At 55.5% G+C, this 27,404-nt stretch overlaps 1 protein-coding gene across 1 annotated transcript in view; it reads left to right on the forward strand.

The window, feature by feature from the left end:
• The window catches only part of CRTAC1 (cartilage acidic protein 1), a 135,676-nt gene extending 109,741 nt beyond the window's left edge, over positions 1-25,935 (forward strand). Inside the window, exons 6-15 of the mRNA XM_087862830.1 lie at positions 777-911; positions 4,228-4,373; positions 7,181-7,317; positions 10,982-11,064; positions 11,906-12,009; positions 12,379-12,547; positions 21,658-21,803; positions 22,268-22,310; positions 24,631-24,774; positions 25,209-25,935. Coding sequence (XP_087718956.1) covers positions 777-911; positions 4,228-4,373; positions 7,181-7,317; positions 10,982-11,064; positions 11,906-12,009; positions 12,379-12,547; positions 21,658-21,803; positions 22,268-22,310; positions 24,631-24,774; positions 25,209-25,327 — 1,226 coding nt within the window. The 3' untranslated portion in view covers positions 25,328-25,935. The remainder of the gene's footprint in view (positions 1-776; positions 912-4,227; positions 4,374-7,180; positions 7,318-10,981; positions 11,065-11,905; positions 12,010-12,378; positions 12,548-21,657; positions 21,804-22,267; positions 22,311-24,630; positions 24,775-25,208) is intronic.
• The last annotated feature ends 1,469 nt before the right edge of the window (positions 25,936-27,404 follow it).

The raw sequence follows: 27,404 nt of genomic DNA on the forward strand, positions 1-27,404 counted from the left end.
GATGACACAATAGTATCACTTGGTGAATCGCTTTTTCATTTTTTTTTAAAGGTTTTATTTATTTATTTGAGACCGAGAAGCACAAGAGCGGGGAGGGGAATCGCTTTTTCATTTAACAGTATGCCACGGGCACTCCTCCAAGTCAATACAGATGGGTCCACGCAGTCTTTTCAGCGGCTGCAGAGAGGTCTGTCCCATGGATGCAGCACAATCCATTCAACCAGTCGTCGCTGATGGACTTCCGGGTTGCTCCCACTTGTTTACTCCATCAGCAAAGTCAAGAAAGCATCCTGTAGCCTTAGCCGGCCTAGTGGTCTATGTTCTGAGGACAGGAGCACACCGGTGTCGACTGGTGTACGGATGACTCGGGTGGGGGTGGGGGTGGGGGTTGTCAGGAAAATCTGTGACTTGATCAAAATGTGGTGGGTAGATCGGGGCTGGGGGATTGTGGTGAGTCAGCCTCCGAAGGGACTGGAAGGATCTGTACGGTGGCCTCTGTAGTTCATGGCATCATGGCTTTGGCACAAAGTGGCTCTGTCTTACCCCCTCCCTTGCCTCATCATCAGTGTGGGCATCCTCTGCACAAGTGTACAGGACTGCGAGCCCAGATCTGGGCTCAGGGAAGCATCCAGAAGGTTGGAATCTCCCCCTGCCCCCAAAGCTCTTCTGAGGCATCGCCATAGCGGCTTCTCAAAGGCCTCAGAGGCACCCTCGTCCTCCTCGCAGGCCTGAGGCTTTGCTTCCGCCACTCACTGTGGGTTGATGTCGTCTCCTAGGGGGCCGGGGTGTCAGCGTGGGCCCCATCCTCAGCAACAGTGCCTCAGATATCTTCTGTGACAACGAGAACGGGCCCAACTTCCTCTTCCACAACCAGGGTGATGGCACCTTCGTGGATGCTGCTGCCAGCGCTGGTGAGTGTGGCTGCTGCCCTGCACCCTCGGTGCCCCAGACCGTCGGGGGCCTCTGGGCACCCCGCCCCCTCCAGCATGGCCCTGCGGGCCTCGGGGAAACCGGGACCAGTAACCGTGCGCACCCCACAGGGAAACATTGCTTGTCACCTTCAATCCCACATCCCCCAAGGCTCAGGCCAGAAGCGATGTGTGCTGCTGGGGAAAGGGGGGGACTGGAACTCCTGACCGCTATCCATTTGCCAGCAACTAGATTTGGCCCACGTTCCTCTGAGTCCTGCATGAGTCCTCAGCATTAATTTCCCCTCCACGCTGCCTCTTTCCAGGTCTCCTCCCCACATTCACCTTAATCACTGAATTCAATCCAGTAACCATTTATTGAGCCCCTGCTAAGTGCCAGGTGGAGCTAAGAGCTGGGGATGCCGACCCCAACAAGATTATACCACCCTACTCTACCTGCCGCACATACACAGCCATCCACATTCTAGAGGGGAAAACAGACAAACAAATAGCTAAGTAAGACGGAGACTAAAATCCACACAAAATAGTACTTCAGGCTCCCAGCTCTGCTCCCCTTCTTCCCTTTGTGCTCATCCCTCATGTGCCTCAGGGCCTTTGTACCTGCCATTCTCTCTGCCTGAAAGTGCCTTCTCCCTTTTCTCTATCTGCAGAAATTCTATTTCTCCTCTAACACCCAGCTCTAGGAAGCCTTTCCTGCCTCCCTCCGTGCTACCTGGCAGAGTCGCACTCCCTCCTCTGCATTCACACTGCCTTTCCATGTACTTCTCAATCAGGTCTCTAAAATAATCTGTGTCTACAAGGACTGCATGCTGTACTGTTCATTGTTGACACAACACTTGGCACACAGTGGTCACCCAAGAAATTTGGCTGAATGGCAGAAGGGACACTTAATGAAAGTTTGTGAATATAATCAGTCTGTCCTTCAACCACTTCTCCCCACCCACTTCCTCCCCACCGTGCCAACGAAAGGATTGATTTCGCCCCTTTCCAGGCAGCATAGGGAGGAGCTCTAGCCTCCCGAAGAAGAGGTGAGCGGGAATTAGACACATAGATCAAAGGTCCTACAAGCTCCAGCTAGGGCTGACAGCTAGCATCAAATCCCTGAGCGTCTGCCAGTCTATCCTCTGTGACTTACAAGTACCTAATCCCCCGCTCTCTGTTCGCGAGTGCCCACTTTGCACACCACCCCTCCACTCGTAGCCAGTCAGTTCTTCTCGTGCCTTTCCCTCTTCTCTTTCCTGGGCAAAGCTAGAGCTGGAGGCCACTCCCCTGGGCCTGCCCTCCCACCTGGCCTGCCCACGCGTGCGCACGCACACACACACACACACACACACACACACACACACACATTCCACAGTGGTATATACTCCGGCAGCAAATTTTCTCATTGCTGAAAAATCACAGAATGAAGGGGAGGTGGTGGTGGAGAAAGCCTAGAGGATTTGATAAGGTGTTAAAGAGATGGGAGCAGAGGTGAGCGAGCAAGTTGGAGTGGGAGAAGGTATCTGGCGGGAGGAGAGAGGAAAGGTGCTAGGCCCGTAACTGAAAGTCAGAATGATTGCAGGGGTTTAACAAGACATGTCAAGAGGGCATTCATCATCCAAACAGACGCTGCTGTGAAATGCAGCCTGGCACCGATTATTCCCAGGGAAGGGAACCAGCTCCTTGTCGGGGTGCCTCGCAGATAGGAGAGAAATGGGCTGACACAGAAGGCCACCGACGTTAGGCCTGGGGAGTTTGTAGAGAATTAATGGGGTATTAATCCTAGAGGTTAGAGGCTGACCCCACTTCTTGGCAAAGCCTCTTCCTCAAGCCTAGGGCTCACTGCCTCTTCTCCCCACACACACCCCATCGTCCAGATCCTTCCTCCCCCAAGAGGGTACTCAGCTTCCAAGGTTCTCAGGGGGCCCTACCCCCACCTTCTCCTGGCTCCCATCCCCAGGAGCTCTGTAGTTGCAGCCGGCAAGAGCTCCCTGGGCCCTGGATGCTGTGACCCCCCCCCCATTATATTGTCCTCCCGCCCGCCATCTCTGAGGGCCTAGGAGCAACGGCACTCTGTCCTCCACAAGGGTCAGCATGGGATTGAGAGCCAGCATCCACCGCCTCTCAGCTCCACGCTGGGCCGGAGCGGACATATCCGCCTCGGGCGGCCAGGAGGTCAGGCCGTCCCTCTGGGCAAAACCAGCCCGTCCTCCCCCAGGATCAGCTCAGTGCGCACTGGCAGATGCAGGGACAGCAGAGGCAGGCGACATTGGACACACAAGCTTCTCTTCCCCGAGCTCCCAAGGCACGCTGTGGGTTTCTGGGTTATGATGTGGCATTTCCTCTGCTGTCGCCAACATCCCCAGGTGCTTTCTGTCAAATTATTTATGTCTCCTCATTCATTCAGCAAGTATTTGCTGAAAACTACCAGGTCACACAGATGCTGCGTGAACACAGGGGAACAAGAAGACGGCCCCTGACCTCACGGAGTGTAAGGTCTAGTGGGGAAACCAGACGCTAAGCAAATAAGCCACAAAGGAACATAATGGCCCCTGTGATCAGCGTAGAAGAGGGAAAGAATGAGATTCTGTCAGGACAAATAACAAAGTAGCTGGGAGGAACTGATTTCGTGGGAGTGGTCAGGGAAGGATTCCCTGAGGAGGTAACATAGTAGCTGAGAGCAGAAGAAAAACAAGGAGCCAGGTAACCAAGAGCCAGGGGAAGAGCATTCCAGGAGCAGTGAGAACCTTGAGCAAAGGCCCAGAAGCCGGAACGAGAAAGGTCCATTTGAGGAATGGCAGGAACACAGGTAGCCAGAGCTTCTGAGTAAGGGGGGGGGGGGTATCAGATAAAGAGCAGATAAGGTGGGCGGGAGGCCTTGTGCCCCCCAGGCAGGAATTTGAATTTGACCCAACAGTACTGGGGAGCCACGGAGAGATTTAAGCAAAAGAGTGATGACCAACATGCTATACCCCAGTGGCAGCGTGGGGATGGCTGGAGAGGCCGTTGGTCCTCCAGAATTTCCATGTGTCCTTCCCCTACCCGCGCTACCCCAAAACTGAGTGAAAACTATGTGCTTGCTGGGCATGTGCAGCTGAAGGCCAGCCTGGTGCCCTTCATAACCACACGGCCGTCCCACCTCCTGCGCCCATGGAGAAATTCTGAGCTGGCCACTGCGGCTCCCCGTCTGCTCCGGGGAGGGCAGGGTCGGCACACCCTCCCCGTTGCTCTCCAATGAGCTCCAGCAAGGCGAGCGTTCGTAGACCTCGCAGGGGATGGTCCCCTGAGGGTCCCTTCCCGCCGCCCCCCTCTGCAGGTGTGGACGACCCCCACCAGCACGGGCGAGGTGTTGCGCTGGCTGACTTCAACCGCGATGGCAAAGTGGACATCGTCTACGGCAACTGGAACGGCCCTCACCGGCTCTACCTGCAGACGGGCGCCCGTGGGAAGGGCCGCTTTCGGGTAAGCAGGGACCTCCACCCTCTGCCAGCCCCTCCCAGCCCCCAGCACGGGCGTGTGGCCCTGGCATGCCCTGGGGGTGCGGCCTTGCCTGTGCCTCCCACCAGGATGAGAAGGGGCTTGTGGCCCTGCAGGGCCTGGAGGCTCAGGACAGCCCCGGTGAAGGTAATATCTGGGAGAAGGTGATGGACTCCAGCCTGGGCTTCCGTACCGTCTCTAGTGCCCGAGGCAGAGAGAGCCCCTGGGACAGCAGGGACAGCAGCTTCCCACAGTGCGCAAGAACAGGGCCCTGAAGGCTCTGGGCTTCATTCCCGCATTGGCAGCGTTTTTCCAGGTGGCTCCTGGAAAACCTGATCTTTTCAAGTTTAAGTCCTGGTTAAGGGTGCAGTGGGAAGAGAGGGACGGGGGAGGTTGAGGCTACGGAGCTCCCAACAGCTGCCCCCTAAGGACAAATGGCAGGTGGTGGTCAAAATGACCTCCAGCCTCGCTGTGTGTCCCCTCCTTAGCTGTCAATAGACTGCAATGCCAAGAATTCTACGAAGGGGCTGTTGGGCGGCAGGAATAGGGGTGCCCCCCCCCCGAATGAGCTGGAGTTTGGAGCTTTCTCAGGGAGCTCTCCTAGGAAGGTTGAACCTGATCACAGCAAGTCCGGATGGTTCTGGAGGTACCTAGGTCTCGCCAAAATCCCCTGCGGGAGCGAGAATTTGCCTAATGCTTAAGGGTCCAGGGGAGTCTCTGGGAACCTTCTGTCTGCGTCACCACCACAAGCTTCCTCCTTTGTAGGCAGCCCGCTGGGGTTGCTCAGGCCCAGCTGCTCCCCCTCTTGAGACCCAGGCTCTCTGTGTGAGAAGGAGACGTGCCCTGAACTCAGACAGTTGATCCTGGGGTTCTGGATGATTTTCATCTTTATTCAGCTTTTTGTTATTTTTAAGATTGATTGATTTATTTTAGAGAGAGAGTGAGCACACGAGTTGGGGGAGGGGCAGAGGGACAGAATCCTCAAGCAGACTCCCCACTGAGCATGGAGCTCAACATGGGGCTCGATCCCACGACCCGTGAGATCATGACCTGAGCCAAAACCAAGAGTCAGATGCTCGACCAACTAAGCCACCCAGGTGCCCCCAGCTTTTTGTCCTAACAAAGGTTAGGGAGGTGATTTACTCCCCAGGACATGTGACAGTGTCTGGGACATTCTTGGTTGTTACAAATGGGAGATGAGTGCGACTGCCGTCTAGTGGGTGGAGGCCAGGGACGCTGCTAAATGTCCTATCCTGCATAGGACAGCCCCCCAGCAAGGAATGATCCAGGCCCAGACACCAGTTGAGGAACGCGGGCCAGGCCTTCTGGTGCCCCTCCCCGAGCTCACGGGAGCGATAATAATGGTAATAGACACCCCGTTTATCAGGTGCCTTCCATGTGCCAGGAACTGTGCTAAGCGCTTTACGTCCATTGTCTCGGAACCCCGGGCGTCCAGTGGGGCAACCCCAAGGGAGCTCTGGAGGTTTCCATTTTTATAGGATCGATAGAATAATGATGAGTTAGAGAGCCTGAGGTCTCTTTTCCTCCAGCTCTTAGGGCCCTGCTCAGCCCACCCTGGCCAACTGGCCAGGCTCTTAATCAGCCTCATTACTGCGCTGATGGGGACAACCCCCCTCCCACCTCCCCAGAACAGGCAGCTCACCGGCTGCCCCAGGCTGGCTCGTTCCTGCAGCTGATGGGGGGGGGGGGCAGTGAGAGGCCAAGGAGCAGAGCCAGGCCAGTGGGCAGAGGGGCACTTCCAGAAACAATAACTGTCCCTTCCCAACCCTTTCCACGTGGGCCCTGAGATTTAGACAGGCTGCTAGAATCTTTAAGGGACAAAACCATCTGTGATGGATACTCTTAAAATCAAAAGGTTGCTCTCCACGCCGCTTCTTCTATTTCAAAGGAAGTCCCACACCTGGAACCCTTTGCCAGGTCCACCAAGGCTGTGTCAGCACTTTGAGGTCCAAGCTGGGCTCTCCTGGGCTTAAGGTCTCCCAGTGAACCGGGGACAGGTGTATCTGATCCTGCAAACCCCCAAAGCAAGAGTCTCCAAAAAAATCGAAAGACTTCCAAGAAAAAAACACAAGCTAACAGCGGAAACACAGCTAGAAGCCACCTCTGCTGCCTTCACGGGACTGAGCGCGTGAGCAAGGCCAGGACAGACGTTGGGGGACCTGTTTCGCGCCCAGTGCTTGCCAAGCATTTTACATGCGGTGCCCACGGCCTGAGCCACTATCCCCACGTTACTGATGGAGAGAGACCTAAGAGTTTGATAACTTGCCTAAGATCACACAGCTAGGCGGCAGAGAAGCCTGGATCAAACGCACAGCACTTTCCAGGGGCCCCCCACCCCCCCACTTCTGACTCTCTTACAGAGGAGGAAGGGCATAGCATCTTGAGAAAGAAGCCCCAGCTACCGCCCCATCATTAGCTGTGACCACGGGGGATTCCCCCCTCCCTCCTGCAGGACACAATCCCCTTCCCTGTAAAATGGGAATGCTAATGTCTGTCCTTGCCTCAAGTGCCTGATGGGAGGGCTGAGTGTGACCCTGACCAGGGAACAGCCAGGTGCTTCGCTGGTGTGAATTGGACTGTCCCTCTCACTTCCTTGTCCTCCTACAAGCAATCTTTGTGGTCGTGGGTGCAGCCACCACAGTTCCCTTCCAGGGAAGGTGAGAAAGGAGGTGTTCGGTCGGTGTCTCTTCTCTTGGATTGCACCCACACACAGAGTGTCACCCCACACACACAGACCTCTGTCTGCTGACCTGCACCCTCTCCCCTGCCAGGACATTGCCTCGCCCAAGTTCTCCATGCCGTCCCCTGTCCGCACAGTCATCGCCGCCGACTTTGACAATGACCAGGAGCTGGAGATCTTCTTCAACAACTTTGCCCACCGCAGCTCCTCAGCCAACCGGCTCTTCCGGTAGGTGCTTTAGGCTGGCCAGTGGCCTCTCACTCTCGCGGGCTGGGAGTCGGGGAGGAAGGTGTAGGACTCAGAGGGGAGTTCCCAGGACTGAGGTGCAGGAAGGTCCCCTGATGAACGAACAGAGAGGAGGGAAGGAGGGATTGAGCAAGAGGCTGTGGAATGGAGGGCAGATCTTGGGCAGGAAGCCGGCCTCCTGCTGTTGCGGGGGAAATGGGCAGAGGGACATGGCCCAAAGTGTGCCCAGAAGCCAAGCTCTACAGGAGAGAAATCCACACTACCACAAAAAGGAGTTACAGAGTCAAATCTGCTTGGGTGTGCCTGGGGTAAGCAAACAGGCAGGTTTACTGGTTGCGGGACTTCTCAGAGCCTTAACATGACCATGAGTGTTTTTACTTTCTGAAAGGTAGATGCAGTATTCCAAATAGATTAGACCACAGGACACCTCTTTCAAAGATTTTCCTCTTGGGACTGGTGCTCTGCAAAACATCCCTTGGGAAATGCTGGATAAGACGATTAATAGTAGACAAGGAAAAGGGAGTGACAGATGGAAGGAATCTGCAAGCCTCTTTATCTGGGGAGGAAAGGTTGGATGTTCGGAGGCAATACTTCTCTAAGAGGGGCCGGGGACCATCGGCATCAGAATCACCCCAAGTGCTTATTTAAAGTACAGAAGCCCACCCAGTTCTCCTGAATCAGCATTTCCAGGGGTGAGGCCAGGAATCTCTATTTTTAACAAGCGCACTGGGCATCAGGGGATTCTTGTCACTCTAGAGCTTGAGAACTGCTATTGGGGAACCTCAGGACCCATGTGGCCTGAGACAACACTGTTCCTGGCCTAGAACATGGTACTGGGCTCAGGAGCCAGTGGGGAGAGGAGGCAGGTGGAGCAGGGGGCCTTGGATTCAGGAAATGGGCCGGATCACCTCAGCTCCCCGGGGCCTGCAACCCCTACCCTGGGGTGGGGGGGCAACTATTAATAAAAGGCAAGAGCTGTGACTAAGCATGTTTTAAAATATAATTATTAACAAAGCATCAATCCTGACTGGATGTAATCACCCCCCGAAGGCACTAGATTTACTAATTAGGTGCCTTGCAAAAAGCTTATTCACAACTTCCAGATTAATTGCGAAAGATCAATTGCTCGTTAACAGAGACACTGCTTTCCTTCTCTGGCTAATAAAGTGTCACTCGCCAGGGCCCCTGAGCACGAGGGAGTCTAGTGCTCTCATCGCTCTGGCCGTAGAACCCAGGCACTTCCCTGTCCGCCTGCCCACCTGGCTCTGTCACACCCCCCAGCCTCCCTCTGGCCACCCCAAGGGCGGGCTGGCCTGGGGCTGCCATGGACGAGGACAGGGTCACCCCGTAGTGGCCCCACGCCACAGCAGTGAGAGCCACTTCCGAGGTACGCGGCTGTGCTCCAAGTCCCAGCGGCAGATGGCTGGGTCCCGAGCACGCAGCCCAGAGTGCGAGAGGCTACAGCGGGGGCTGCCGTTCCGCGGGCAGCTCTGCAAGTTTGGCCCCAACCTGTCGCTGTCGCTGGATGGAACATGGGAGTCTCCTTGTAGGAGATACTGGGGACTCAAAGCCTCCGTGTGCTTGAGCCCGAGATCTTTCAATAAAGAGCAGGGTAACCAGGGAATTCATCACCCAAACCAGATGCTTAGAGAGTGTAAGGGGTCCTGTTAATGGCAGGACAGCAGGCAAACAGGGACTCTCCAAGGCCAGCCAGGATACGGATGGTCACACTGCTGACATTGAAACATGCCTCTGATCTGTGCTGTCTCTTCACCCCTATGCTGCTCCCCGTCTCTGGCTCTGAAGGGGACTGTGTCCCCGGCTAGTCCTGCAGAGCAAGGGGTTGAAACTGCAAATCTGGCCACACCCCTCTTCCACTTGAAACCTTTCGGAAGCCGACTGCCCCCCCACACACACACACCCGCTTTGCCCCCAGCCTCATCGCCCTCCCCATCCCCATTTACAGCTGAGCTCCAGACACCACCAGCTTTGTTGGGTTCTGAGCTGCACCGGGCCTGGACCCTCAGACTGCCCAACCCCTCTGCCCCTTGCTCCTCCCTCTTCCTCTGAGGGACCACACTCATCCTTCCGGTCCCAGCTTAGTTGACCCTTCCTCCAGGAAGCCCGGGTGGGCTTGCCCAGCTCCGCCCTCCCCTCGGCCCCTCTGCTGTTGGCCTTTGGCGCTGTGCGTGAGACTCCCTGCTGTCACGGCCCCTGGCTCCGTCCTTCCTGACGCACACCACAGCTGCAGGCCCCCACGCGGCGGACGGCGCGCGGAAATCCCTGCAGAAGAATGTGTTCGGCAAATACATCGATGCGGTGAAACTGCTGGGGTTACCTTTAGGAACCCTTCACAGCATTGTCGCCTGAACTGAGCAATGTCTCTGCCCAGCTGTGGCAGAGTCCGCAGGACACAGGGGGTCAAAGAGACGTGGTTGTTGGCAGGCTGAGGCACGCGTACCTCTACCAGTTATGTACATGCCCGCGTGCAACCAGGCACGCCACCCTCCACCCAGACCACACACGTGGGTGTGCTCAGCACAGATGCCCCAGGCGGACAGAGGGTTCTCCCAGGGCCGCTGCTCGGCTCTGCACACCCCCTGCATTTCCGTTCGCTCTCTGCCCTTCAGCCCCCCAGGCTCCAGCTCAGGGGACCCCTGCCCCATCCTGAAGTCACTGGCCACATCTCAGCCCGCAGGTGACTCTCTGTGACTCGGGCAGACAAGAGCCGCCCGCGGTGTCGCCGGGCGAGTGATCAGACCCCTCCCAGCCCCCTGGCTGCCCCAGCATTGCTCCACACATCCAGGCCAGAGCACCCAAGGCCGTGAGAATGTAATGAGTGAGGAAAATCGGAGGAAAGCTCACCACCTTCATCAGCATTCAGCTCAGTGTGGGGAAAGAGCAGGACATTCACAGTGGGCTTTTCTGAAGCAGATTACCGTGATTCAGAGCTTAAAATAGACAGAGCCCCTGCAGCCCAAAGGGACCCCTTTCTGCCCTCTTGGCCACTGGATTTCATCCACGCCACCCACAGACACGTGCTCGGAGCTTCCTGCGAGCCATGCACTGTGCTGGTGCTGTGGGAAATGCGAGAATGAGGAACGCGTGGTCCTCGCCTGCAGAGAGCTCCCAGTCTAACTGGGGCGACAGACGCATTCATTCAGATTTAACACAAGGCGGAAAGTGATCAAGGCCGAGCAGGAGAGCGCCGCTTCCAGCACGACGATCAGGGAGGGCTTAGCGGAAGCAGCATCTGACTGGTTCGAATCCTGGGTACACCCAGAGCTCAGAAGCCCAGGGCCACTTGAAGGAAAGGGAAGGTCAGTTGAAGGTAGCTGCGTCCCTGCCCCTTCTCCATCCATCAACTGCCCTTCCCCGGGCTGTCTATAATTCATCCATTAGAGAAAGAAAAATCAATATTTACCAACGTAAATTAAAACCCAGGAAGGGAACAGGCAGGGTATAGGCAGGCTCTGTGAGCAGAGAGTAGCTCCGCAGGTGTCCAGGTGGTGGCCGGTGCACGGTGGGGCTGGGGGCTGCTCCGGGGACAGAGCCTGGAGTGAGTGGGCCTCTGGGTTCAGGGGGGCCCGCAGGCGCCTCGCCAGCATGTTACTCATCTCTGAATGACCTGTCTCTTCTCCTGCAGCGTTGTCCGCAGGGAACATGGTGACCCCCTCATCGAGGAGCTCAATCCTGGTGACGCCTTGGAGCCTGAGGGCCGGGGCACAGGTGAGGGCACCTGGGGGCTCAGGCCCACACTCCTCTGTCTCAGCTCCACCCACGCACGGGATGAGGGCAAGAGGGGGATGGGGCAGCTAGCCCCACTGAGCAGGACCCCTCCTTCCCTGCCATGCTGGAGGCTGACACCCTAAGGCAGGGTGAGCCCCCAGGAGCCCCAGGCTGGAAGCAGAGGAGACGATGACCATTTCTCCAGCGTCGGGGCAGGGGCAGGGCTCTGGAAATCCGTGGGTGGTAGCTGCTGTGGTGGCGGGAGGGGACGGAAAAGAGAGGCTGCAGGTCCTGCAGTCCGAGCCCTCCCCTCTTGGCATTCAGCCTGGCGGCAGAGAAAGAGCACTGGATCCGGAGTCCCAAGCCCCGGTCCTGCCGTGCCTCACCTGTGGTCTTGGAAGAGGCGCTTGATCTACTGGGTCTAGTTCTGCCCATGCACAGAAGGGGTAATGACATCTGCCCTCCTCACCTGTGTTGTAGTGAGGACCGAAAGGAGACCATGAATGTGCGAACACGACACATTGACAAAAACTGCAAAGACAAAGGGCGTATATAATAGAAAGATCAGGAAGAAGTCCTCATGGTCTAAGCGATTTGCACCCATTCTCAGTGCAGAAGTTCAGGGAAAGGAAAGGCAGCCCCCCTTCATGATTTCCTGGCATGAGCGGGCTGTGGGAAAGCGGAGGAGAGGGGCTTCCCGGCTGGCTTCCTGCCCTAGCGTTGTGCTCTCGGCCTCCCCCCTCCCCGGGGGCACGTGCACCACAACGCAGCCATGGTCGGGAGCCCCTCTCCCTGTCGGGTCTCCTGGCTGATGGCCAGAGTGAAATCTGCGTTGTTGCAGGGGGTGTGGTGACAGACTTCGACGGAGACGGGATGCTGGACCTCATCTTGTCCCACGGGGAGTCCATGGCTCAGCCGCTGTCTGTCTTCCGGGGGGAACCAGGTGTGCATGGACCCCGGGACCCGTGGAGCCTGGCCCCGTGTGCTCCCCTGGGTCTAAGGTGGACGAGGGCAGAGGCGCCGGGATGCTTGCTTGCCCAGCGTGGTGGGAAATGGAAACCCAGGGAATAGATTGCAGCCGCTCAGTAAGACTCCAAGAAGGGCTGCCGGTGGGAGAGGCCCCTCTGCCTGCCCCAGACACTGCTCCCAAAACTGTTTTTCCGGAGTCTATGGGCTTTTCCCTCGTTTTCCCAGGGCCTCTCTTTCCAAACTTCAGCCAGTCTGCCTCGTTCGCCTTCTTCCTCTCTTCCTTCTCTTCCTCTTCCTCCCTCCCTGCCCTTCCTGCAACTCACCTGCCTTCCTCCCTCCCTGCAGGGGTTCAGCAACAACTGGCTGCGAGTGGTGCCTCGGACCCAGTTCGGGGCCTTCGCCAGGGGAGCTAAGGTCGTGCTGTACACCAAGAAGAGCGGGGCCCACCTGAGGATTATCGACGGGGGCTCGGGCTACCTGTGTGAGATGGAGCCCGTGGCACACTTCGGCTTAGGTGAGTCGGGGCCGGGGGCAGGGGGCAATGAGCTGTTGCACCCGGACGGTGGGTTCCTGAAAATGCGGCCTGACACACGCTCCGTAACAGACGACTCGCAGCCCCAGCAGCTGCCGGGTGCACGGTACTTCCAGGTCTGGTGACGGCCATGGCAGACACCAGCCACGCGCGCAACCCTGCTCCGAAATGAACCTGAGCCCCAGTGGGAGGTTTCCATGCCCCGCCCCTCGCAGGGGCCCTTGCCGCTGTCCTCCGCTGAATTCATTCACCTGGGGGTCAGAGGACTTAATCCTCCTTGTGTCCAAGACCAGGGCCCTGCTCCAACATTGGCCTGTACCGGACTTGCCCAAACCAGCTCTTTTCCTGGCCTCTTGGAGCCAGCTTGGTGACTAGAGCCTCGCCAAACCCCTGGTGCCTTCCCTGAGCTAAAAGGCTTAGAGAAGCCGCGCGTTCTCCAGGGCCGTGCGTTCACCCTCAGGGGTGAAAACTGGTTCCCGTGTGGAGGAGGGGAAGCAAGAAAATCGTACTCTCTGTTTATATGTATAAAGGCACAGATATACGGACAGCACTTAAGCAGCTGTCCAGTGTATCTGTAGTGTGCAGGAGCTGTCACCACACACCTATCAGAACAGCTAAAAACAAGACAGTGATAACACCAGATGCGGGCGAGGATGCGGAGAAACTCGCTCTCCGCCCCCCCCCCCCAGCATCGTTGGTGGGACTGCGACATGGTACGGCAACTCTGCACAGTCATTTGGCAGTTTCTTTAAAAAGAAAAAACCAAACACACAACTACTATAAGACCCAGCAATCGCACCCCGAGGTATTTATCCCCGATGAATGAAAACTTCTGTCCACATAAAAACCTATACAAGATTATTCACAGTAGCTTGATCGGCAGCAGCCCAGACTAGAAGCACCCGGGATGAGCCCCGTAGGAGATCACCGGGTCAGCAAACGTTGTCCGTCCACACCACGGAATATTACTCAGCAATAAAAAGGAGAGAACTATTGATACACGTAGCAACTTGAATAGCTCTCAAGGGCATCATGGGGCATCATGGGGAGTGGGGAAAAAAGGCCCATCTCATAAAGTCACATACTGTTGATTCCATTTATATAATATTCTCGAAATGATAAAATTACAGAGACAGAAAATGGAGCAGTGGTTGCCAGGGGTGGGTGTGACCATAAAGGGACAGCCTGAGGGAGCTCTGGGGTGGTGGAGCAGTCCTGTATCTTGATTGTGGTGGAGGCTGCACAAATCCACACGTGATAAAATGACATAAAACCACGCACGCACGCGCGCATGCGCGCGCATGGCCCCGACGTCGCTCTCCCGGGTTTGGTATCGTGCTATAGGGACACCAGCTCTAACCATTGAGGGAAACTGGGGGAAAGGTACACAGGGCCTTTCTGTGCTATCTTTGCAACTTCCTGTGAATCTAGAATTATTTCAACATCAAATGTTTTTAAAGAAATGCATTGGGGAAGGAATTGGGGAGGGGAGTCTAAAAAGGCTCCTTGAGAGGAGGGGCAATCCTGGAAAAAGTGTGGAGGAGCCAAGAGTGCCTTTACTAAAGCACAATGGTTAAGAAAGCATTTGAGTCAAATACACCTGCACTCGAAGTCCGACGCCCTCCCCACGCATCAGCACCTCATGGGGAGACGTAATATTAACGTTAGGCAATATGGTCTGAAGTTAATATACGTGTGTATGTTAATATTATACACACGTCATACAGGCAAAGGAAACAATGGAAAGAAAATGCGGGAAGTAGGAACAGTGATTCCGAGTGGCTGCACTGACGTAGTAATTCTCAGTTGTTCCAGGTGGCACTTTGCTCCTATTACGTCATTTCATGCTCATGACCCCCTGTGAGATGGGCATTACTTATCCCCATTCTACGGATGGGAAAACTGAAGATCGCAGCAGTGAAGGAACCCGCCACAGTCACGTGATACAGGGGTGGCAGAGCTGACACGCGAGTCCAGACCTGCCTGACTAGGTGATTTGTATTTGTTTCCGCACATTGTGTGTGTGTGTTCCAGCTTTTATAGGAACGCATAATATTCACGCGTCTGAAAAAGAAGCATAAATGTTTAGGGGACCTGGTTATACGAGCCTGTTCTCGGGCTGTTTCGCGCTGGATGGGTCGGCTGGCTGTTAAAGCATTTGTCACTGTGGCTCAGCTGGCCAAGTACAGGATGACTTTTGAAGACACGTCCTCCCTCACAAAACAGCAGTAGCCGACTGTCATTGAGCGCTCGGTGGGTGCCGGGCGACGGGCTCTGCACAAGATACCTCCCGCGGTTCTTACCACAGTGCGAGAAATCATAACCCCATTACACAGGTCAGAACTCTGAGGCCCAGGCTAAGAAACCTGCCCCGAATCCCACCTCCAGAAAGTAGACAGGGCTAGATTTGGACCCTGATTCCTTGGTCACGACTGACCACTGTAACCTGAGGGCTTGACCTCCCCTGGCTGCTCTGTGCAGAGCCAGCCAAGTCCTCCTGCTCTGCCTCTGTCTTCCTGGACATCCATGTCCCCTCAGTTACGAAGCGACCCATGTGAGGCCATCCAATCACCAGGGTGACTGCCGTGGTGTCCTAGGTGGGATGTCTATCCAGGTGTCTGGCTAGACATCACCTCCCACCCCATTGTACAGGTAAGGAAATTGAGGCTCCACATAGCAACGTAAGGACGGACTGGAGCTGAGGTTCTCCTGCCTCACATCCCGTGGACGGCCTGTGCTATTTTAAGACATGTTTATGGGCCTCACTGGGTCTCCTCTCTGGCCAGAATCTGCCCCTGCCAAGATAACAGACGTGCTTTCCAATGGGCAGCCTCGGCCAGGTCATTTGGTGGGATCGCAGGGACCCGAGAGCCCCCGTGCCCCTCCACAGCCACCTGCCTCCCATACTCAGGGTTAGAGTTGCTGCACCGGCTGGGGAGCCCCTCCTGGATGCCAATCCTTGCTATCTGGCAGGGCCAGGGGATTTGTTCTGGCTCTGAACTCTGGCTCAAACTGCTCCACGGGTCCCCTTGTAGGCTCCTCTCCGTTGCCAGGATCCACTCCCAGAGAGACACTGAAGGAAGGCTGCTCTTGGGGACTGGTCCCTGTGGGTCAGCCCTGGGCCTGGCAGTGGGAGTCCTGGAGGCGGCTGAGCAGGCAGCAGGGCCAGGGGCAGGGACACAGCCAGGAGCAGGTGGGCTCCATCCCCGCAGCTCCAAGACCCCCAATCCAGGAGGGTCTCCGTCATGGACCCAGCATAGCACAAGCCTTCCTGAATGACGGAGGGGCCAGCGATGGGGTGGGAAGAGAGGGAGCCAAGAGGGAAGGCCAGATAGAGGGAAGAGTTGAGGAAAGAGAGAGGTGGGGCACCCAGGCAGACAGACAGGGAGCTAGGGAAACCAAAAGACGCAGAGAGGATGTGGGAAAGAGACAGATGAGACAAAAAAGAAATACTCCCTGCCCTCCAGGCTCACGGTCCAGTGAAAAAGGCAGATGGACACAGGGATTCTGGGGCAAGGCAGATCTGAACGTCCTGTCACACTGGCCCAGGGGCTGTGCGAGGACTAGCACAGGAGAAATAGTTCTGCTTTCCCAAGGACACGGGCCTAGTCCGAGGTCTAGCTGGGTGGTAGGAATTTAGGAGGTATGGAGGGTGACGGAAGAGAGCATCCCAGGGGCTAGCCTGGCTTGAACAAACGCCCAAAGATGGGAGTGTTCGGTGTGCCCACACAACCGAGTCATCTGATAAGAGCAGAGCCTAGAGAGGGAGGCCAAAGCCAACCTGGGGGGTGGGGGGGCAGAGCCAAGAGCCAGGCTGGAGGGGGACAGGCAGATCAGACGGGGGTCTGCAGCCCCGCCGGGCAAGCCAAAGCCAGGCTATGCTGTGCCGGGGCAGGGCCCCCCGGGAGCCCGGCAGGGCTGGTGTCCTGCACCAGGAGCCCTGCGGGGAGACCCGTGCTTGCACACGTTCTTAGAAGGATTTAATGGTTTTCCTGATTGTAAGAACAGTGTATGTTGATTATAGGACAATTAGAAATCACAACATCATTAAAAAGAAAGGAAAAAGAACCCATAATCTCACCATTATCTTTTGAATATTAAGTGAAGAGTAAACATTTCTCCCTCCACCCAGTACCATCTGATTCATTTCGTCAGCACTGACTCACTGAGCACGAACTACGTGCCGAACACTGACGAGACACAGATCCTTGCCGCGGGTGATCTTACGTTCTAGCGGAAGTAGCAGAAACATATGATAATAAACATAATACCTGGGTAAATGTATAAAATGTTAGAAGATGTTAAGTGCTATGAAAAAAGGCAATGCAGAACAGGGTGAGGGGATCAGGAATGTGGAGGGGGTGGGGAGCAGTCTTCAGTACGGTGGTGGGGGTGGCCCGCTCCCACATCCATGCTCCGTGATATGCTTTCATTACATGCAACAGGCCTGGGAGTATAGTCACAGATAAATACTCCTCGGGGGATTTTTTCCAACAAATATACTCTTCCTATGGTTTCCAAACTTGCTTTTTCTCCCCCTCTCAACAATATAACGTGGACATCATGCCAAGCGCGCGCCCGTCCTTTGTTTCCCTTCAGTGCTGCTCGGTATTTCACCGTGGGAGGGCACTCGGCATTTATGGAGCAAGTCTCCTACTGATGGGCAGTTCGACGCTTTCTGGTTCTGAGCAGTTTGTGTTGTGGAGCTCGGGGTGAGAAGGCGTGAGTCCGGAACACGAATGCAAGAAAGGCCTGCCTTGTTGTTCCGAATGACTAAGCCACAGATGGGGGGCCCCCAGCTGTGCCGGGAGCAGGGGGGGTGATCTGGAGGGAAGACGACCCAAGGAAGCCTCCCTTCCAGCACTCACAGCACTCCCACTCACCCCAGCTGACCCTGATCCCTTCCTCCCTTTGTGACTTTGAGGCGAGGTGTGGCAAGGGTGCTGGACAGGGACACGGATGTGGTCATGCGCATGTGTCCCACAGCAGCCTGCCTCCTCGGCCCGCGTGTGTTCTGCTCATCTCTGCACTGAGCCACGGTCAGGGACTAGCTTCTCCGCCCCTTGTGTGTTCGACTCCCAAGGTCTGGGCTGCCTCGCACCACGCAATAAAAACTCAGGGACCTCACCGGATGGATGTTTCATTCTCTGGGGTTCGCAGAGGGCCCACTCAGCTTCACCCTGTAGAACCATCCCTCCCGGGGCAGCGTCAGCTACCACCCTACTCCCCACCCCGGCTCCGTGGAGCCCCTGGCCTCGTTCCACCCCGCCTCTGCACCCTGCCCTGGCCTTTCCCTGCTCCTTCTGGTGCAGATGGCCAGCTGGGCTCATCCACAAGCATTTCTGCTCACGGCCTTTGTGGAGGGCCCCACCGCACCCTGCTTGCTTGGAACCCGCCTCCCAGCCTGCACGCACCCACCCTCCGTATCCCACACCCTGGCTCTCCAGTTCCCGCTCTGCAGAGGGCTGAGGCCGCTCAACCAAACCCAGAAAGTGAGAACAAGTACCCACAATCTACTGGCCCCTAGCAGCCCCCATAGGGGCTCACCCACTGGCCAGCCCGCCCCAATCGTTGAAGGCACCCCTGCCACACACACACCACTTTCCTTGCAGCTGATTGTGTGCGAGTGACAGAGCTGCCTCCGAGCCTGCTGTGCTCATTTAGGGAAGGCACATTCAGTGGCCCACATAAAAATTGCTTTATTAAAGTGCAAAAATATTCCACCAACTGTATTCCCACCATCTGTTTTGCTGGTGATTCTTCTGAAAAGCGCAATTCTCTGTGCCTCCTTGGCCTTTGTCCTTTAAAAGCTGCGGGAGGTGACTCCCTGCTGCTCTTGACCTCCCAGCTGTGCTGGTTAATGGGGCCTCCTCCGCTCACAGCCCCACTCCCTGACTCACAGCCCTGGCAGACAGACGGCTTCAACACTGCCCTTGCACAGTGCCTGGAAAGACCTGAGACATCTGGGGACTTGAGAGGGAACAGCCAAGCCTGGGGACAGGAGCCTGGGCTTCAGTCCTAGCTCAGACACCTGCAACTCGCTTCACCCTGCCAATATCTACACCTGGAGAGTGGGGCTAGAACGCCCACCTTGCAGGGTAGTCAGAGGATTCACATCAGCCTCACACGCGAAGGCGCCAAAGCCCAGTCTCCTCCCGTTCCCCCCGCCGCCCGCCGCCTAATACATACTCACATGCTCTGCTTCCCCCTCTTCGAACTTCTCCCTGATCTTCAAATACACATGACCTTTTCATACCTCTGTACGGTGCCATGCCATCTGCCTGGGCTGCTCCTTCCTTCCCTTCTCTGCCTCACAAACTCCTACTACTCCTGCAGCACCCAGATCGGACGACTTGAAGGCCCGCCTCTCCCACCAAGTGGCACCCATGCTACAGCGGCCTGTTCCCAGTTCATTACAATCACTGTGTTCATTGCCCCCACGGGATGCAGCTCCTACAGGCTGGGGCCTGGGTTCATCTCCTTGCTGCTAAATCCCAGATCCCCGCACGATGCTTGGCCAGTAGTGGGGCCAGGCATGGGGGTGAAGCGAGCAGATTACAGGCAAAGGCTTTGGGGTCAGATGTATCTCGCTGGGCAACCACGAGCCATTGACATCACCTTCCCAGGTCTGAGCCCCTTTATCTCTAAAATGGAAATTCGGAATCTAGTACTTTCCCCATGGTGCTGCCAAGAGGACCCAGTGCTAACCCTGAGATCAGCTGGTACAGTTTGGGGTACTTACCCCCAGTGTTATTGCCGGCAAATGAAGGTGCTTTGGGAACTACAGGGTGCCCCCCATGTCTAAGAGATGGTGGAGGTGGGGATGCTAAGGGGACAATCGGCCGGGCCAGGGCTCACATTGCAAAGAAGGACGGTCCTCCCCAGGAGTGCTGGAGCTCTAGGCCACACGCCCATCTTACAGATGAAGAAAGTAAGGCCCCAGAGAGGGTGCCCAAGTCAGCAAAACAATCAGCAGCCGAGGAGGAAGTTCTACTGAGGCGTGTTCTCCTGGGCTTGCTCGTCTCATAGCCCCGGCCCCTCCCTGGGTGTGCAGGACGGGGGAAGCAGGACTCAGAACGACAGGCTGCAAACCCAGAATGTAAACGTGTGATTGTCTATGAATATTCGGTGACTCTTCGGAGTTATTTGTGGCACTGAAGTCAGGCTGGAAAATGTATTCGTGTAGCTGTTCTCTTGGCTTAGGTGAGAAACATGTGCTATCCTTTGTCTCCTTTTTTAATGGAAAAATGTTTACTTTTTATATATGCCACTTAATTTGGGCACTGTACAACCTACAAATGCCAGGTGTCTTTAACGTCAAGCGACTATTTCAAAACACAGAAGAAAACCTACAGCTGATACCCCCCAATCCCATGTCCACCCCCCTCCTCCAAAAGGAATTGTTACAGAAAGAGGGAGTAGGGGAAGAGAGGTTTATGAGAAATATTTTCTGGCTTCTGGGTCTGCTCCGGGAGCCTCTCCCAGGTGCCGCTGCCCCGCCGTGCCCACAGAGGCAGGGGCAGCTCACCTTTGACGCTTCTGAGTGTGGCAGCTGGTCCCCGCCCTCATTCACATAGAGCAGGGCAGCAGCAAGGCAAAGGGGAGGCCAGTGCAGGAAGGATCCAGGCGCTGGGCAAGGTGCAGCTTTCTCTGGAAGGCCCTGAGTAGCGTGCTAGGACCCCGGGAGGAAGGTGCCCCGGGGACGCTCCGTGCCAGGCTGTCTCAGCCCCCGCCCCAGCCGGGGCCTCTGCACAGGGGAGTCTACACATGCGTTCCCCTTAAAGTCTGGTTGTGGCTGCCAACCCTTTCCTAAAATGCAGGAATCTCGTTTATACATGAAAATGTGTCACCGGCTACCCTCCGCCCCCATAGTAGCTATCCTGGTAAAATCCACTGGTGGACAACGAGGACCCAGAGCTGCTATAAATTCTGCAGCCTCTTCGGTTCCCCTTGTTTTTCTGAGTATCTGCAAAGATTAAGGGGAAAGGAGCACATACACGTGGGTGACGTGTTGTTGATTCAGCCCACGAGCGGTGCCTGAGGGTATGACTGGATTTGTGGGCCCCTGAGCACCGGGCCCACATCTGTCATCCCTGGTGGGTGATAACCAGGGGCTGCACCCTCTCTCCTACCTGGGCTGAGCACTGCCCTCTTTCCCAGGTGACCGATTAGGACAAGAGCCTCTCCCTACAGGTGAGGCCCAGCCCCCTCCTCCTGCCCACCCCAGTTCATCACCATTAGCCTGTCCTTGCCGCAGTGATAGCCCGGATGCCTTAAGCAGGGGGCTGGGGCCCGCTCTGACACCGCCTAAACCCCCCACAGATCTTTCCAAGCTGCTTTCCACCCCTCAGGTGACACGTTGCTTTAAGGATGTGTGCGGATGGATTCTCCGTGAATATTCTCTGGGCCTCACCATGAGCTTCTGTAAACATCGTGGCTTTGTAGAAGGGTGCTTCTCCTGGGCCTTCCACCATCCCGTTCTTCATCACCTCAGCTTTTATTTGGAGCTCAGCTCAAGTGCCTTCTTCCCAAGAGCCTGTCCCCGATCACCCTGACGAGAAAGGGCCCCCAAACAACCCCCAGTTCCTCTTTACCCTCTTGCTGTACTTTTGTTTTCTTCACAGAGCTTGTCAATATCTGACATTATTTTTCTGTTCCTTTTCTTACCTGTCTATCCCCACCAGAGTGGGGCCCCCCCAAGAGCAGGCACATTCCCAATGGCACAAGAAAGCATGGCCCCTGGCAGGCTATGACTATATATAAATATAAATACATAAATACAGTGACGTGCCCAAGATCACACAGCAAGTCGGCGGCAGAGCTGGAGTTTGGCCCCAGGTCCCCCAGATGCCCGGCCCTCACCATGTTCTTTCTGACATAGCAGGCAAGTGGTCCAGCCAAGATCTGAACCCAGGACTGCAAAGTCAACCTGCTTACCACCAGGCTTTACCTTCTCCCCTAAAACAGCTTCATGCTGATTGGCCTATCCACTGGAACGTAAGTTCTAGAGCTGCGCCATGTGTGGCTTTGGAAATGTAAATTAATTAAAATTACATAGAATTTAAAATTCAGTTCTATGTTCTGTCCCACAGGGAAGGATGAAGCCAGCAGTGTGGAGGTGACGTGGCCAGACGGCAAGATGGCGAGCCGGGGTGTGGCCAGTGAGGAGATGAATTCGGTGCTGGAGATCCCCTACCCCCGGGATGAGGACAGACTTGAGGACCCAGCCCCCTTGGAGGTGAGCGAGGGTGTCCGGGCCTCAGAGCCAGAAAAGCAGGCCCCACCCACAGCGCCATGGGCTGCAGCTGGACTCCCTGGAATTTGCAGACTTTGCCCCTAGAATGGGGGAAATTTCGGCAGAGGGCAGGCTTCAGAGTGATCCCTCCACTTGCAGTTTAGGCCGGGCTTTGTAGTTGAAGAGGGGCAGGCTCTGTTAGGCGTCCCAGCTCAGGCACACGGATCCCACCACGGGAGCAGGACGAGCAGGCGTCCGAATGAATGTGCTCCCGTCCTTCCCCCAGCCCACTAGTCTCAGTGCAAGGGAAGGAGTCCTGGCAGGGAGGGGCTGCCCCCAGGCCCAGAGCGACGAGCACCCCTCATTCTGGGGTCAAGGTGACAGCCGCTCTGTGGCTGTGATTAGGACAGAAACCGAGGTGGGATCTTCTCCGCTCACTCATGTCTCTGCTTCTGCCCACCCTGCAGTGCGGCCAAGGATTCTCCCAGCAGGAAAATGGCCATTGCATGGGTGAGTTGCTCGAGGGTACCAGGGGAGGGGGAAGAGGCCAGACTCTCCCTGGGGAACGTCAGCCTGAGCCCTGGCAAAGCTCAGATTGCAGACCAGAGGAGAAAGGGGGGGAGGGAAGTGCGCTGTTTGTCCCTGGGGCTCCAGATGCCCAGACAACTGCCATGTGACTCACCAAGGTGGGAGTGATGTTAGCGGCCAGCAGGCTGAGTCACTGCTGTTCTGGGAACTGAGAGTGCTTCCTGCCGTGCACACAGGGAGAGCGGGCATGGGGAGGAGACACAGAGCGCGTACAGCGCTCGCGGGGAGGCCTGGCTACGGGCGGCCACGGTGGCTACGTGCACGTGCGTCTTCCGCGGACAGCTGGCGGCTGCGGCTTGGCCAGCCGGTAGGGCAGCAGGCACAGGGGCTGGTGGACAAGGACAGGCATCACCAGGGGCATTGGAGCAAACCAGGCTGTGGAGTGTGGTCACAGAACAGAAGGGACATTTTAGCCTCGTGCAGAACTGGGGGGCAGGTAGCTGCCACTCCGCTAGGATGGCAGCTCTGTGAGGGCCCGGGGAGCTTCGGAAAGTCCTCCAAGGCCTGGAGTGGCAGCCAGGAGGCCCAGCCTCTAAAAGACCCTCAGCCCAATACCTTCCATGACAGAGACCAGCAGGGAGGGCTCAGGTCAAGGACGCCTCCTGCCTCTAGACCCTCAGGCAGCACTCTTCCCGAGTCCACTGTGCACGTGCTCCCGCGTCCCAGGCCAGCGGGTTTGCTCCTGAGATTCACGAGTCGACAAGACAGACACCGCCCCTGCCCTCCCGGAGCTTAGAGCCAGTGGGAGAGGCACATGGGTAAACAGTGATGACCACGCGGTGCAAGCAGGGCTGGGGGGGAGGGCGTGGGAGCCCAAAGGTGGGGCCTACACCAGCTAGGGAAGGTGCCCCCAGAGAAAACAAGGTCTAAGCTGAAACCTGGGGGTGATGGGGAGTTTGCCAGGCAGGGAGAGGGAAGAAAGTGTTCGGGTGGAAGGCGCCACGTGGGCAAAGGGCCACCAGTGAGAAAGTGGAGGATGACAGTTGTGAGGGTGGCCTGGGAGGAAAGGAGTCCCCTCCACTCTCCGTGTCCCCGCCCTGGCTACTCTACACAGACTGTGCGTGTAAACAGAAATTCCAGCGTCTGCATGAGCACCGGCGGGACCCTGTGAGGTCACTCTCCGGGCCACCTCGTCCTTCTCGTCACCCAGCGGATGTTTATGAGCCCATGCGGGGTGCCGGGGGAGCAGGCCAAGGACCTGCCCACAGCCGCGTTTGCTCGAGCGAGGGGAACCACAAACGTGTGACCTGGCAGCCAGATGAGATGGGCTAAGAACCCTTTAAGCAAGGTGTCTCTGGAGATTGTTCTAGATGAAGTGGTCAGGGAGAAGACCTTTGAGTCGAAACCTGAAGGACGAGAAGGTCCAGCCCCAGAAAGAGCTGAGGGAAGAGCAGGAGCAAAGAGCATGAGGCAGGAACAAGGCTTGGCATGTGAAAGGAATGGGAGGGAGGCTGGCGTCCCTGGAGACGGTGGCAGAGTCAGGCACTAAGTCAGGGAGGGTCTCCAGGTGTCCGGGTTTTGTTCCTAGGGCCCTTTGCAGTTAAGCAGGAGGGTGGCATGTGTGATTCACATTTTCAGAAGATTAGCCTGGCTGCTGAATTGCAGATTAGACTGGAGGGAAGTGTGGAAGCCAGGGTGCCGGTCCGGAGGTGGCTGAGGACGTCCGGGCAACAGGTGGTGCAGGCTGGGATGGGCTGTGGCAGAGCAGGAGCCGGACCGACAGAGGGGTCCTATGGGGGCAGAACGGCAGGGTCTGTTGCAAAATTGCCTGCAGAGGTAAGGGAAAAGGAGGAACTAGGCATTGCTCCTGTCTGTGCTCGAGCAGTGAGTGGGTGACGGTGGTGTGACGGACTTAGGCGAGATGCGGTCGGGGCGGAAGAAGTTTGAGGGCTGGGGGACTTAGAGTTCCATTTTGGGCCTACTGAGCGTGAGATGCATGTTAGATTCACAAGTCTGGAGCCCCAGGGACAGGTTGGGGCTGGAGATAGGAATCTGGAATCATCCACGTATGAAGGGACCACCTACTGAAAGTGTGGTAGCTAGAAGATCCAGGACCAAGCCTGACACCCCCAACATGTAGAGGTCAAGAAGAGAACGAACCAGCCAAAAGGACTAAAGTTGAGGAAGTTGAGGCCTGGAGAGAAGGACATGCCCGAGGTCACAGAGTAGGTGGGGCCACAGAGCCTGAGCAAGGACCCACTGCCCCACACCTCCCTGGTGAGTGACTCCCCTCACCTTTCAGACACCAACGAATGCATCCAGTTCCCCTTCGTGTGCCCTCGAGACAAGCCCGTGTGTGTCAACACGTACGGAAGTTATAGGTGCCGGACCAACAAGAGGTGCAGTCGGGGCTATGAGCCCAACGAGGACGGCACGGCCTGTGTGGGTGAGTAGGCCCCGCCACAGCCCAGGAGGACATGAGGAAGTTGTCTTCCACTGGGGAGCTCTGGGGAGGCCCCTGATCAAGGTCCCCATCCCCTGACTTCTCCTGGCTGGCTGCAGTCTCCTCAGACCCCCGCTGGGTCTCCGGGGAAGACCATGACAGAGGTTTGGAGCAGGCCCACCACTACTCCATCTGAAGGGTCCCTGGGGTGCTGTGTCCTGGCCAGAGGCAACTGTTCTCCCCAAAATGTTCCTACCTTAAGGTCAGCCCATCTTTTCCGACCAGGGATAGAAATTAGCTCTACTGCTCATCCTTGTCTGAATTTCTGAACTGGTATTTGTCTTCTTCCTCCCAAATGCTTCCCCCCACCCCCATCCCACCCCAACCCCCTTTCTCTTTTTCCCATTTGCTCTCTCTCTCTCCCATCTTTTTTGCAGCTCAAGTAGCCTTTTTAGGTGGGTATCCTTCTGCTGCCTTTAGAATCTCTGAGCCTCTCTCTCGGGCCTCATATCTTTCTCTAGGCCTTGGACTTTGCCTTCAGTTATATGCACTTTAAATCCCATCAATAAAGGAAAAAAAAAAAGAAAAAAACTAACAACCTTTGTGGAAAACTAAATCTCTCCCGCTGCCTGTCTCTCTATCCACACCCAGTAGATTCTGCCACGCGTGCTCCCTCTGAATGGACCGCAGGGGTGGCCATCTTTGAAAAGGGAAGTTTGGGAGATACTGATATTTATGTAATCTTAGCTATTTGTAAAGCCTTTCTTTGCATGTTTTCTGAGGAAAACAAAAAAGGAAAGCCTCCCTCCTACCCCATCTACCTTCCCTCAGTTCTTCAAAAGAATCACAATAGTCCTGTCTTTTCTGGATTTTCCAGTGTCACAAGCACCCTATTTTGCCCTTAACAAAGATGGCTCCAAGGCGGTCGCTTGCTCAGTTGATTCACTCGTGTATCATGTGCCTGCTGGTTTGGCCTGTGCTGTTTCTGCTCTGTGCGCCCTGACTTCCCGTGGTAGAAAAAGCCTTATTGGAGTTGGTGGTTATGATGGGAGGGGAAAGGGTGATCTTTTGGGACTCTTGATAAAAATGTTAAAGTTTGAATTTGCTAAGTCTTCCAGCCTCTTTCTGGAGAAATTATGCCAATAAACTCTCTGTTGGATATTAGTGCCTAGCTGGTGAAAACAAAACTGTGTCTGGGGCAAGTAGATGCTGGTTGGAATGTTGAATTAGCAGTAGCCCGTCCATCGTGGGGCGCTTGGAAAGCAAATCACGCGACAGGGAAAGTGTCCTCCCTGAGCATGAGCAATGGTTTAGGTATGTGCACTAATCTTCACTTTTGGGGGGCTGGAGTTTGGACAAGGCAAGGCATGTAGGATGAGCAAGGGGCAGATAGTGGAGGGAATATTCTGGCCTTTTACCTGGAGGAAGTCGCTTTTCTACACTGGGCCTCAGTTTCCCTAATCTAAATAGCAAGAGATTTAGTCTGGTATATCCCTAAAGCCCTTTCCTTTCTAAAACCCTTCAGTGTTTGGCTGGACACAGACACAGTGAGTCTCAAGTTACCCTGATTTCTAGAAAGAATCTGGCAAATTGGTCTTCCCTGCAATATGCTTAGAAACCTGGACGCTTCTGTAGCCAGAGCACCCTTTGGGAATGATGTAACACCACAGGATACTTTCACAAGCAGCACTGGTAGGGAAGGCTTGTTATAAATCACAGATCTATTCTTCGCGGGGAAAAAAAGTTGCCCCAAGATACAATAAAATCACACTTAAGAATGCAGCAAGCATTTTAAAAACATATTTTTAAAAAACCTACCATCTTCTAATATAATAATACTCCCAATAAATCACAAAATATGAATACCTCATAGCTAGTACTGTTTTTACACTCAGAATAGGAGCTTAAATGAAAAGTCTTAAAAACAGCTACGTTTTCACAAGTAAGCGTATAACAACTTCAAAACTGCTCCGCTTCTGGAAAGCCCACTCCTGTGTGTTCACATAGATTTAAAGGTGTGGATGGGCCCCGGAGATGAGGCTCAGGGAGATGAAGTGATCTGCTGGAGGTCACAGGGCCAGCTGGCCCCCAGGCAAAGCTAGAGCCCTTTCCCACCACGCCGTCTTGTCAGGGGGTAACAGACAGGGCTGTCACTGTTCACACTCTTCCCTAGTCACTCTGGAAGCTGCTGCCTTTCTCGAAATGAACAAGTGGATCTGAGATAGGAAGATAAGTAAAACCCAAAACCCACAGAGGCAGCAGTTCCCGATGTAATGGTAAATGACAAGATAACAGTGTCCATCGACAGACCGCACACAACAGCGTGAGAATAAGGGACAGGACAGCTAGTGAGACAGCCTGCCAAGGACATCAGAAAATGCAGGATGGCAGCAGACTTCAGAGGATACCTTCTAAAGTAATAACCATGAATCCTCATACACTGGGTTTCTTGTAACAGGGTATCTATGTGTCATTTTACCCTACTTGGTGGTGGGGCCAGATGAGTTACCAAGAGGAGTTCCAACTTCCCCCAGCGTCAGGAGCACGACTACAAATCCCAGCTCCGGGGTAAGAAGGGTTACTTTGGATGTGATTCAGTCATTCAACAAATATTAGTTGAGTGCCAGGTACTA

The sequence above is a fragment of the Ursus americanus genome, chromosome 6 (assembly GCF_024610735.1).
Source record: "Ursus americanus isolate L20-20 chromosome 6, mUrsAme1.1.p, whole genome shotgun sequence".
Lineage (NCBI taxonomy): Eukaryota > Metazoa > Chordata > Mammalia > Carnivora > Ursidae > Ursus > Ursus americanus.